Here is a 12,229-nt window from a genome sequence, read left to right on the forward strand (position 1 = left end):
AAGAAAATTGAGGTCTGAAGAGTTTAAATGGTTGGTTCAACATATCCCTGCTTTGTTAGTTACAGAAATGTTGGAGGCACGGATAAATCTGTGTGTACAGTAGCAAATCAGAATGGCTGGAATGGTGGGGGGTAGGGGCAGAAAACAGTATCAGTGAAGCATAGTCCTAGGTGCTAATCTTGTTTTCCTAGCACCTTCTGGGAGAAAATGCTAATGCCTGGCAATGTCCGAAGGTCTCAGTTTTTGGCTTCTTTCTGGGAACATGGATAAATTATAATCCCAGCCTCCTTGAAGTTGGTTGAGGCTGTGTGACGTAGTGGCCACTGGGCAGAAGGGGGCATGCCACTTCCTGGCATGGGCCATGCAGATCTTCTCTGCAACATCCTCCACCCTTTCTGCCCTGAAGGTACCACAAGCAGAAGCCCCTGGGCTCCTGGATGGCAGCAGAGAACAGAGTCCCCACAGCTGCTGCCTTGGACAGTCATCATGTAAGTAAGAAACTTCTGATGTGTGCTTATACACTAGGAGCTTATACACTAGCTGTTTGTTAATAGCATGAACTCAATGTGACTCTTTTCTGTGAAACTGGTAAAACCTTAGTCCTTATTGACTGGTAAAGAATCTGCCTGCAATGCGAAAGACCTCGGTTTGATCCCTGCGTTGGGAATATTCCTGGAGAAGGTAAAGGCTACCCACTCCAGTATTCTAGAGAATCCCATGGGGTCTCAGAGAGTCAGATACGACTGAGTGATTTCACTTCACTTTATACAAAATACACACCAGAAACTATAAATCCTCCAGGAACTTATGAGAAAAGGAGAGTAAAGTGTTTGGATAAATGGGTAGATAAAACATCTCTTGATGGGAAACGTTTACCAAGGGAGTGGAAGGAAGAGACAAGAATCTGGGGACAAATGGAGACACTTGGGGTTGCGAATCTACAGGTCACAGTCTAGGGAGGACCATGAAAATTATTGGCCAAGAAGTCAAAATAAACACATCAACTGCACAATGTCTGGGGGGAAAAAAAAAAAAAGCAAAAACAAAGAACAACAGTACATCATACTGTGTTCACTCACTCATTTAGGAAACACTTAACGGATATCTTCATCTGTACCACCTGTTTGGTACCATAATAGGTGACAAACTTCTTTAATGGATCAGATAATAAATACTTTAGCTTTGTAGCCTAGACAGTATCTGATACAACTGGTCAACCCAGTTGATCTAGAAGCCGTAGAAAACATCCAAAAGAGTGGGTGTGTTTGTGTGTCAATAAGATTTATTAAGGATAATCATGAGCTGGACAATGCAAATAAATGGGCATGGCCATGTTCCCATAAAACCCTAACCACTATCGGCAAGTCTTCATTTTCAGAACTGTCAAAATTTATCATAAAGATCTCTAAGCGCTTTAATCACTAAAATCCCAGTCACTTCTACAGCAGTATGATTTTAAGAACATATTTGACAAAGGAAGGCAGAAAAGAAAGAAAATTTAGAATCACGATTTTTAGGGACCACACGGGAGACCAGTCTTCCTTGTCCAATATAAATACAAGACAAGACTGAAAACATTAATCAATGTGAATATCTTACTTGAATAGTTATTCTAAATTATTAATTAAAACATCGTTCTTTAAATTATACAGAAGAATTCCAACAGAGGGTAGTTGTATCAAATTGTTATGACCCATCAGAGAGGGTTTTGATATTATAAAATGACTCAATTTGTTTTTAAATTTAATTTCATATTAATAAAAGGAAGCAATTTAAACCCAAGAACCACAACAGCTTCTTTAGAAATGCCACCAAGGGCTCATGCATGTGTTTGGTTAAATATATGAAAGACTCTGAAGAGGAAAATTCCCCAAGCACTGATCTTCTAGATTTAATCCAATAATGTTAACATTGCAGACTTGAAAAGTGGCTTCCTCAAAACACACAGAAGCCAAGGCAGTGATCACTTAACCTAGAGTTTCCAGCCTCGGTGCTATTAGCAGTTAGAGCCAGAGCATTCTTGGTTGAGCAGCGAGGGGCTGTCCTGAGCACTGCAGAAAGTTTAGCAGCATCTCTGGTCTTAACCCACTAGATGCCACTAGCACTTTCCCCTCCAGTGGTAACAACCTGATGTTCCCAGCAGTAAAACTGCCCCTAATTGAGAAATACTGGCTTAGAAATTGACTGGAGTTGAAACGCAATTCCCCAAACCTAAATATACAAGAAACAAAGTTAACATTTACCTTAACTTTGGAGCGAATTCTCTACCAATATTGACCAGGTCGTCAGAGACTTAATAGTTTTCAATTTAGAAACCAGAGCGAGGCAGGTGGCAAATTGGAACACAGATTTCAATTTTTTGTGCTTATTCCAGCAGTTTTGAGTGAGAAACAGGCTGTGAATTCCTTTCCCTCAGTAACAAAGCAATACAAAAATGGATTTTGAGCTATTTCCCCAAAGTACGTTAGGAAGACATCGAGGTTAAACGAGCTGCGGTCTCTCAGTGTTCATAGGAGGTTGCTCAATGCACATCTACCTCGGGCCATCCCAGGCACAACCCCAGATGGGCAAACGCCGTCAATTCCTCTTGAGGCCAGCTGTGTTTTTACATTTTCCAGAAAGCTTTGTTCTTAGAAAATAACTGCTGTGATCAAGGCAAGAAATAAAAAGTGATGCTGAAGAGTTGGATCTGTTATTATGACAAGAAGTAGGAGAGACGCCTGATGGGAAATTCCATGCCCTCCATCCCTGTGCCTGAACATGACTGGTTTCCAAGATGCAAAGGCTACATTTCAGCACACGGTGAGCTGCAAGGAGATTTATCACAGGCTGCTGGCAGAAAGACCTTATAAATGATGTCACATGAATATCTGATTCTCCAGTCATTGATGAAAAACAGATTTTGTTTCCTCTGGGTCTTTCGCTTTGATACTTTAAGATATGCATATTTGAAAATCACAACAAATATTCCAGATACAGCCACTCTAGCTCATGGTATATTTATAGGCGAATATTTTTGCAGTGATGCTAAGAGATTTACCTCAAACAGATAATGTTCACTGGGAGTAATAGTAATCGAGTCCCAACCCAATCCTTGCTCAAATTTTGGCTGCTTTAGAAACCCCACTAGTGGTGTCTTGACTTTGTTAGAGAGAAAAGGGGAAAAAGAACTCTGATTCAGGTTCTGCTGATGCCAGTTCCAGACTGCAGTCAGGATCAGGCTTATCAGGCAGCCTGACCTCAGTTCATTCTCTCATCCTGAAGCCACTTTACAAAAGTCCATTTTTCTCACTTGTGGATTTCCACACATTTCCACAAGCTGAACCACGAAGCCCGACCATGGTGGATGGATAACAGGCTCTGATTTCTGGGAATGTACCAGCATTGCATCTTCAACCCATCCCTCACCCCTTGGGCAGGAACAAGAGCGGGAACCCTCATTAAACAATGAAAGTTTGGACCGTCAAGTCACTGTGCTGGGACCAGCTAGTCATTGTGTGTGGACCACCCTGGTGTGGGGAAGGGGAGATGGCAGGATGCACCAAGGGTGTTCACAGTGCTACTGTGGTGGGGTGGGGGGGCTGGAAACTGCTGTCTGCAGAACACACATGAGCGCATTGAGTTCAGGGATCAGGAATTCAGAGGGAGGCTCTGGAACTCTGTGAAAATCACTAGATAGAAATTCAAGAAAGGAACCTTGTTCAATGTCTGCTTTCTCATTACTGATCTGAAAACAGCATTTAAGCAGAAGAATTTGGGGAAGAAGAAAAGTGCAGAGTAAGATGGAGCAGCCAGGTGGCTGGCACGTAAAAATAAAGGAATGGGTCGGAGTCAGGAATTAATTATACTGTCCTAGAATTTTCCTGTAGGGTGGGAGCATGAACATGTGCATTTCAGCATGACTTTCAGCAGGCATTCTGCACTTCTCTAGTCCCTGGATGTCATTACTTTCCTTCTCTTGAATTTAAGGACAAAAATATGAAGTTCACCCATGTCCTGTTAATGATAAAGTCTTAAAAAGTTGCAGAGTGAATATATTATCAAGTATCAAGGGATGCAGACTTTCACAGACATTCGTCTCCAGTCTATCACCTGCCAGATGACTACATATAATGATCGACTTTCATATAATCCTGAAGACACAAAGAAATCAAATGCTCCACAGAACACAGACAGAATTTCAATCTGAGACAAGAGGAAATCATCAAGAATAAAAGCTGAGGTTATGAAACACATTCCAGGAGTATCAGCCCAAACAGACTCAAGGTGGGTTACAAAGAGGTGACAGTTACAGTGAGACCCAAGGGTTGGCATCTTCTAGACTGAGAAGGGATTAAAATTGTTCATGAGAAAGAGGACCTGAGTAGATGCTGAGAGTTGGGAAGTGGCCCCCAGTCTGGGAAGTTTTCAGCAACCTGTAATTCCAAGACAAAAGGAAACATCCCAAGACATCTGCCAACCAGAAGTGGACCCGCCTATCAGGCAGGGAGGAGCAAGATCAAATGAAGCTTTGCCTAGTGTTAAATAAGGAATGTCACTGATTCTCAGCCCTGATGTTCTCCATTGTTTTTGCAAATTGCTTTTCCTTTCTGGGCTCTGTTCCCTCATTTTCTCACATTTAAGCAATTATTTTCTTAATTCAAGCATTCAAGCAATTATTTTCTTGAAGAGAGAGGAAAGGAGAAAATTTATAGCCTAAAATATTCAATTAATCCAGGTGGTTCCTGGAGGAAATACTATTTCTATAACATAACTGAAGGCATGGAAGTCGTAAATGCTACTGCTCCTTGTGATCTCAAAGGGCACAGTCCAAGTGGGCAGAAAGAGCTTTTCCATTCTTGCATGGTGGCTATTTCAAATCCATATATTCTCTAGGAGGGAAACACATACCAGAGTTTGAAGACTTAATACAATTAAAATAAATAAATGTAGCTCATTATTTTTTGTAATCACTGCATGTTCAAATGTTAATATTTGGGATATAATAAGTTAAGTAAAATATATTATTAAAAATAATTTCCCCCCAAAGGGATTCAGAGGTACCGACTACTATGTTTAAAATAAATAAGCTACAAAGATATATTGTACAACACAGGTAATATATTCAGTATTTTATAATAACTATAAATGGAATATAACCTTTAAAAATTGTGAGCTGTGTATCAATATGTTGTTCACTTGACATATATTCTACAACTACACCTCAATTAAAAATAGTGCTTCATATTACTTGTTTCAGTGTGACCATCAGATAACCTTACACTGTCCATGAGGATCACATTGTGTCTCTCCTGGGCACTATAACTCTTTCTTCATCAGCGTGCCAAGTCTTCTTTGTTACCCTTGTTGTTTTTTAGTCCCTCAGTTGTCTCCAACTTTTTGCAAGCCCATGGACTGTAACCCACCAGGCTCCTCTGTCCATGGGATTCTCCAGGCAAGAAACTGGAGTGAGTTGTCATTTCCTTCTCCAGGGGATCTTTCAGCCCAGGGATCTAACCCATGTCTCCTGCATTGGCAGGTGGATTCTCCACCACTGAGCCAACCAGGGAAGCCCATTGTTACCCTTGGAAATAGTCATTTAAGTTGAAATAAAATATTCACAGAAATCAAAAGGACAACTTAACTGCAGACATGTAAGAAAAAAAGTCTGCGTGAAAATTTCCAGAGAGAAGCCTCCAAGCTGCAGTAAGCTGAGCACCATATACACCCACAGAATGTGACAGAGGAGGGTCGCCCTGTGTGTACTGACCACAATGCCATGTCTGACATCTGTGATGAGGGCTGTGTCGTCAAAGCCTCCACAAAGGAAGTCCCTGCCTTCCTGCCGGACCCTGTGTCAGCAGACCGTGCTCTCTCTTGCCAGGTGGTGACGCTGATGAATTTTCCAAACCTCTATAAAAATGCTTATTTCATCAATAACCTCAACCTGATTTCCACCAAAACTCAGTCATGACAATGAGAAGCAAAAATGGGGAAAGTACAGTTAGTTCCCTTGTCCCTAAAATAACATCATACACATGGTAACGACAAATGCGTCTCCTTATTTTTTGCATTATTTCTTTCAAAATTATGTGGATTTTTTTTGTAAGAAATGCCCAATGGACTCTCATAAATCTTTCACCAAGATTTCTAGAGCTTACCCATTGATGTTTTATCACATTTGTTTTATGATTCTTTTTCTCTACATGCATGCATGTATGTGTGAACATATATAGACAGAAACACATACATGTATATACACTATATATGGGCTTCTGTGGTAACTCAGTGGTAAAGAATCTGCCTGCCAATGCAGGAGACATGGGTTCAATCCCTGGGTTGGGAAGATTCCCCTGGAGGAGGAAATGGCAACCCACTCCAGTATTCTTGCCTGGAGAATCTCATGGGCAGAGGAACTTGGCGGACTTCAGTCCATGGGGTAGCAGAAGAGTTGGACACAACTTAGTGTCTAAGCAACAGTAACGTAATATATATATACATATGGTAATTTTTTAAATCAGAATATGTTTCAGAAATGAAACTTCACCCTTACTTATCTCAGAAGGTTTGTCCAAAGAACAAAGACATTCTCCTTCATAACCACATTACAGTTATCAAAGTCAGGACATTAATGTTAATACATTCCTACCATCTTCTACCCAGACATTAAAATTTCACCAGTTGTCCCAGTACTGTCCTTTATAGCAAGAAAAAACGTATTTCCTGCTCCACGATGCAATTTTAATCAAGTGTTTCATTTGTGTGACATATGTATTTTTTCTCTTTAGGATGGAATAGCTCTTCTTGCTCGTTGTTCCTTGGTGATGGTGATTTTTGAAGAGTAGAGATCAGCATTCTGTAGAATGGACTTCATGTTTGGTTTGTGTGATGGTCCCTCGTGATGAAGCTGGTTATAATTTTTGACTGTAATATGGAAATCTTGCTGTGGCCTTTTCCGTGCATCTAATCAGGAAGCTTCGGAAAAGGTGATGACACCCCACTCTAGTACTCTTGCCTGGAAAATCCCATGGATGGAGGAGCCTGGTAGGCTGCAGTCCATGGGGTCGCAAAGAGTCAGACATGACTGAGCGACTTCACTTTCACTTTCCACTTTCATGCATTGGAGAAGGAAATGGCAGCCCACTCCAGTGTTCTTGCCTAGAGAATCCCAGGGACGGGGGACCCTGGTGGGCTGCCGTCTATGGGGTCGCACAGAGTCGGCCACGACTGAAACGACGTAGCAGCAGCAGCAGCAGCAATCAGGAGGCTTACACTAACTCTGTGTCCCATTACTAGGGAAAGCACCTTCACTAGCTGGTTATCAGAGTAGTGACCAGGCCTCTTCAGGATCAAGTCACAAGTTTTCCTCTTATAATTAATAAGCATTCTATAGGTAAAGACTTTGAGACTATATAGATATCTTGGTCACCATCAAAGTCTCTCATAAATTTAGCATCCATTGATCATTTTTGCCTGAATCAAGTTTCTCATGTGATCATTGCCAAATGATAATTTCCTGATTAAATCATTCATTCACTATTTCTTAGTTGGTATTTTAGCATAAGGATAAGCAGCCCCTTTGTCTCATTTGTTTACTCATTTGTGTATTTTTATGTTAGTATTTACTCATGGATTCTGAGTTAATTCAGTGTGCTATAATCTGATTCTGTCATTATTTTAAAAATCAAACTGTCCCAGATTTCTTCAGTGAGTCTACATCAAGCTGGCTCTTAGATCCTTCTGACCTGCTCTCATCATTCTTTGAATAATCCTTTACTTTCTGAAACAAGAAAGTCTTCCAGGCTTACCTGGGACTTTCTCTGCCAAAATTCTATAATCAGTTACTTCTCTAAGAAGCCCTGTCTCTTCTTAATGGATAATTATATTTAGAAACCAAGTACTAGGTATTGTTCAGTGTGTTCATTGCTGTTGGAATGACAATACTTCTAGACCTTCTTAGCCAAGGGTGCTAGGGAACTAGGAAATCAACAAATATATATACAGAAACATATATATCTGTACACACACAGATCTACACATTTCACTTTTTCAGCACATACAACATGCCAAATAATACATTATATCATGAGAATCAAAATGAGAATAACCCTATCTATTGAATAATGTACATATTTTATAAAAGATGATTTAAAATCATATACTATTTTGGTTAAACTGCTGATCATTCTGATTTCTTATTAATACATTCATAATTTCATTAATGATCAACTCAAAGATTTTAGTTATACATCAAATTGCAGTAGAGAGATGATTCATTGTCCACTGTGATGAAATGATTTTAAAAGTTATTATTTATTGTCATCACTTTCAAAAAACAATAGCAATTAACATTTGTTACAAAATGACTATGCCTTACCCCTTGTGCATGCACTACTTTATTTAATTCCAGCAATGACAATGGGTATTGTTTTGTAGCTATTCTCCAGATGAAGAAGTCTACAATTGCTGGGAGTCATGAAACTAGATAACAAACCCAGCTCTATGGGTCTTTAAAGTGTTTACCGATATTAGTTTTCTTGTAGGGGTTGGCTTATGTTAAGGTACTGGTAAATAAAACTTAAATCTCATATTAAATCCTAACTCTAAAGTTTCCTGAATGTTCACAAATACCAGCATCACAAAGAGAAGAAAATAACATGAATTTCTTGCCAATCACTTCTTAGAACTCCAGTACATGAGGGTGGTTAAAGAATTTTTCCCAACTATATACAGCCCAAGGGTTCTGTGCTTCACGGGGAGTTCCAGAATCTTGGTAGAGGAGATATTTATGCCACAACCCTATCCTTCTCCAAGAGACTGCTAAAGACTGAAAGGGTCTTTATGATTCAGATCTGCCCCTAAAATACACACTGTTCAGACTTAAGCATTTCAGGTTCCTCCTCCAAACCACAAAAAAAAAAAAAAAGAAAGAAAGTAGGTAAACTGCATTTTTATCTATCACCACTAATTCTTCATCATATGTGGTTTTAAGCCATATACTTAAATATTTTTAATTGCAAATAATAAAGAAGAAACAGAGATGTTTTTCTAAGGAAGCTGATTTTGATAATATGATGGCTGGATGAATCAAACTGAATAATCAATGATTAACTAGGGGGAAAAGGTCATTCCCTTACATTGAGGAAATAATATCCATTGAATTAGCTCTCGTTTGATGTAGAGTAAGTCAGCATGATTCCATGAAAGGAAAAGAGGCTGCTCAGAAGGAAGAGGGCTGGCTGGGAATTAAAGCAGGCGAGGACTCCTATCTAATAGGTCAACCAAGAGGTCCGTGGCCTGACCTTCTGAGGAAAGGAACACCTCCTCTGACTTGACTTACGCCTTCACGTACATCTGACCTTCTGAGGAAAGGAACACCTCCTCTGACTTGACTTACGCCTTCACGTACATCTGACCTTCTGAGGAAAGGAACACCTCCTCTGACTTGACTTACGCCTTCACGTACATCTGACCTTCTGAGGAAAGGAACACCTCCTCTGACTTGACTTACGCCTTCACGTACATCTGACCTTCTGAGGAAAGGAACACCTCCTCTGACTTGACTTACGCCTTCACGTACATCTGTCTTCATCCCCTTAAACACAGAGCTAATTAAGATGGAAAACAAAAGCTCAAGAAAAATAAATTGCACCTACCTGGATCAGAGACAAATCCTCCAGCTGTAACCTGAAGAGGTAGTTTCTACAAAATACAAGAAGAGAACAGTTTCATTTTTAATAGATCTAAAAAAAATTGCAGTTCATAAAACAATATGAGAACAAGTAAAAAAAAATAAAAACAGAAACAATGATTTTTGGCTTCCAAAGCAATCTCCTGCTAAGACTGTAACAGTTTTCCTTGGAACTCAGATTTCAAAGAGACATTCAATAAGTCAACAGAAACACACATTTGAGATTGGCGAGAAAGCTAAGGAATAAGGAGGTAGAAACTAAGGTAAATCTAAATTACTAACAAGCTCTCTGAATTCATGGAATTCCATTCAGACGAAAGGACGTGGGTATTCAATTCTGAAACTAAGTTTAAGTTCAGCAAGACTATACAAAACCACTCTTCGTGAGTCTTCATCCTGATAGGTCACCTGTATTCACCATGTTTTATAATTAAAATACATCCAGGTTTTGAATTCACCAATGGTCTGAGTATTATAGCTCTCTACCTCTCTGGAGAGGGATTCTGTGAATGATAATTTCAGAAGCATGAGCTTGTCTATCTGCCATTAAGGGTTTGAAAGGGTCTGCTCTGGCTGCCTAAGCATGAAACAGGGAATCAGAGAAAAGGAAATGATCAGCTTTCAACAATAAAGAGGAAGAACAATGAAATATGCAAGAGATATCAGCAGAGCAAAGGGGAAAATGAGGATATGGCCGCATAAGACTTTGGATCATATTGCTGTAGCATTTAGAGACAATGGATTGGTCTCCAACTTAAGTCATGAAAGAACATCTTAACATCATGCAGATGAGAAGCTGGGGCAGCAGAAGCAGCACCCCAGAGATGGATGGACGGGAAAGTCAGCCCAGGGGTGAACTGTGATGGCAGGGAGAAATTGACACAGAGTGGAGAGCAGACTTCAAGAATGCATGTGTGCAGGGAGGGATCTCTGAGAAGCTGAGGATACTGTTATAGTGGGACAGTCAAAGGTAAGAAAATACTAAGAAAATACCAATTCTCCCAACACGAGCAAGAAACAAATGTAAATGATTTTCACTCTTTTGTGGAGGTGGGCAGATGTTCGAAGTGACCACACTGTCCCAAAAGAGGTGATAATGGACAGACACGACAGGCCATGGGCACAGCCCTGAGAGAACCAAGAAACATCCCTATGGTGGGGATGCAGATGCCAGGCACAAACAACAGGGAAGGTTCCAGCTCCAGAAACAGGTAGGTGGACACTGCTGGGGGAAGAAGGGGACTTAGTGCACTTTCCGGGTGGTCTCAGGAGGACCAGCCCCTGCCCCCGGGGCACTCAGGTTTCTCACAGTGTGTCCCCGCTCCACGGGAAAGCTGCTGCCACCCTGTATGTTGAAAATCGCTTCTCCCATCACTACAATGGCATGCTCACTATGGTCATTCAGTGCCTCCAATTCAGCCCCTGAAATATGGAGGTGGCCAAAAAATTTATTCAGGTTTTTCCATTTTGGCCAGCTCAATAAAGTGCATGATACATGGCACCTCCACCACAGAGTCATTGAGGGAACACTCCCCATCTCTTTTCTTACAGTCAAATCATAGCTGTCTACAGCGGACTTCCCTGGTGGCTCAGCTGGTAAAGAATCTGCCTGCAGTGCAGGAGCCCTGGGTTTAATCACTGGGTCAGGAAGATCCTCTGGAGAAAGAAATGGCAACCCACTCCAGTATTCTTGCCTGGAGAATTCCATGGAGAGAGGAGCCTGGTGGACTACAGTTCATGGGATTGCAAAGAGTTGGATACAACTGAACGACTAACACTATTACTACACAGAACTGAGGATGCCTTTGAAGAGGGAATGTAGAAGCTGGACTACTTCTACGTAGTCCAGCACCATGGACAGGCAAGATCTCCAACAGAAAACATCTTCCTGCAGGGAAAGGAAGATGAATTCAGTGCAGGTATGGAGGAGTGTAGTCAGGCTGCCAAGGGAGGCACCACTGAAGTCTGGCTAGTACACAAAGAGCTGCCAAGGTCTCACCTGATGTGAAACAGTGCTTCTAGGAGAAATTAGAAATCTATACCTACCCAGGGCATCCCTGGTGTTTCAGACGGTAAAGCGTCTGCCTGCAATGCAGGAGACCCAGGTTTGATCCCTGGGTCAGGAAGATCCCCTGGAGAAGGAAGTGGCAACCCACCCCAGTACTCTTGCCTGGAAAGTCCCATGGATGGAGGAGCCTGGTAGGCTACAGTCTTTGCGGTCCCAAAGAGTCGGACATGAGTTACTGACTTTACTTTCACTTTCTTACCTACCCAGAGATGAATCCTTCAGATGAGGGGCTTACAAGAGGCACCAGAGGCAGTTACTGGCCATGATGCACTCACAGCCCCTTGTGAGCACCAGGGTTCCCCACCCCCAGGCTGGGTTCGTCATGGCTTTCTGGATGCAGGAAGTCGCCAGAAGTCACTGCCCCTCCAGGACAGGACGCAGTGTTGCCAAGGATACTTGTGCAAAGGCCAAAGTTCTGTCACCAAACTACATGGGGAGGGAAGCTGGGCACACTGTGCTTCCAACTCTTCATCCATAACATGGAGATAATA

The 12,229-nt window shown here is 41.4% G+C and overlaps 1 protein-coding gene across 6 annotated transcripts in view; it reads right to left on the reverse strand.

Annotated features, from left to right (window-relative positions):
• The window catches only part of SEMA5A (semaphorin 5A), a 567,470-nt gene that overhangs the window by 283,259 nt on the left and 271,982 nt on the right, over positions 1-12,229 (reverse strand). For all 6 annotated transcript variants that reach the window (XM_086361189.1, XM_086361183.1, XM_086361185.1 and 3 more), the window contains one exon: positions 9,636-9,681. Coding sequence is in view for 5 of the 6 variants with exons in the window: in XM_086361183.1 (XP_086217309.1) it covers positions 9,636-9,681 (46 nt within the window). In the remaining variant the exon portion in view is untranslated. The remainder of the gene's footprint in view (positions 1-9,635; positions 9,682-12,229) is intronic.

This window comes from Bos grunniens, chromosome 20 (genome assembly GCF_055505025.1).
Source record: "Bos grunniens cultivar Pamir isolate PY7600 chromosome 20, Bosgru_T2T1.0, whole genome shotgun sequence".
Classification (NCBI taxonomy): Eukaryota; Metazoa; Chordata; class Mammalia; order Artiodactyla; family Bovidae; genus Bos; species Bos grunniens.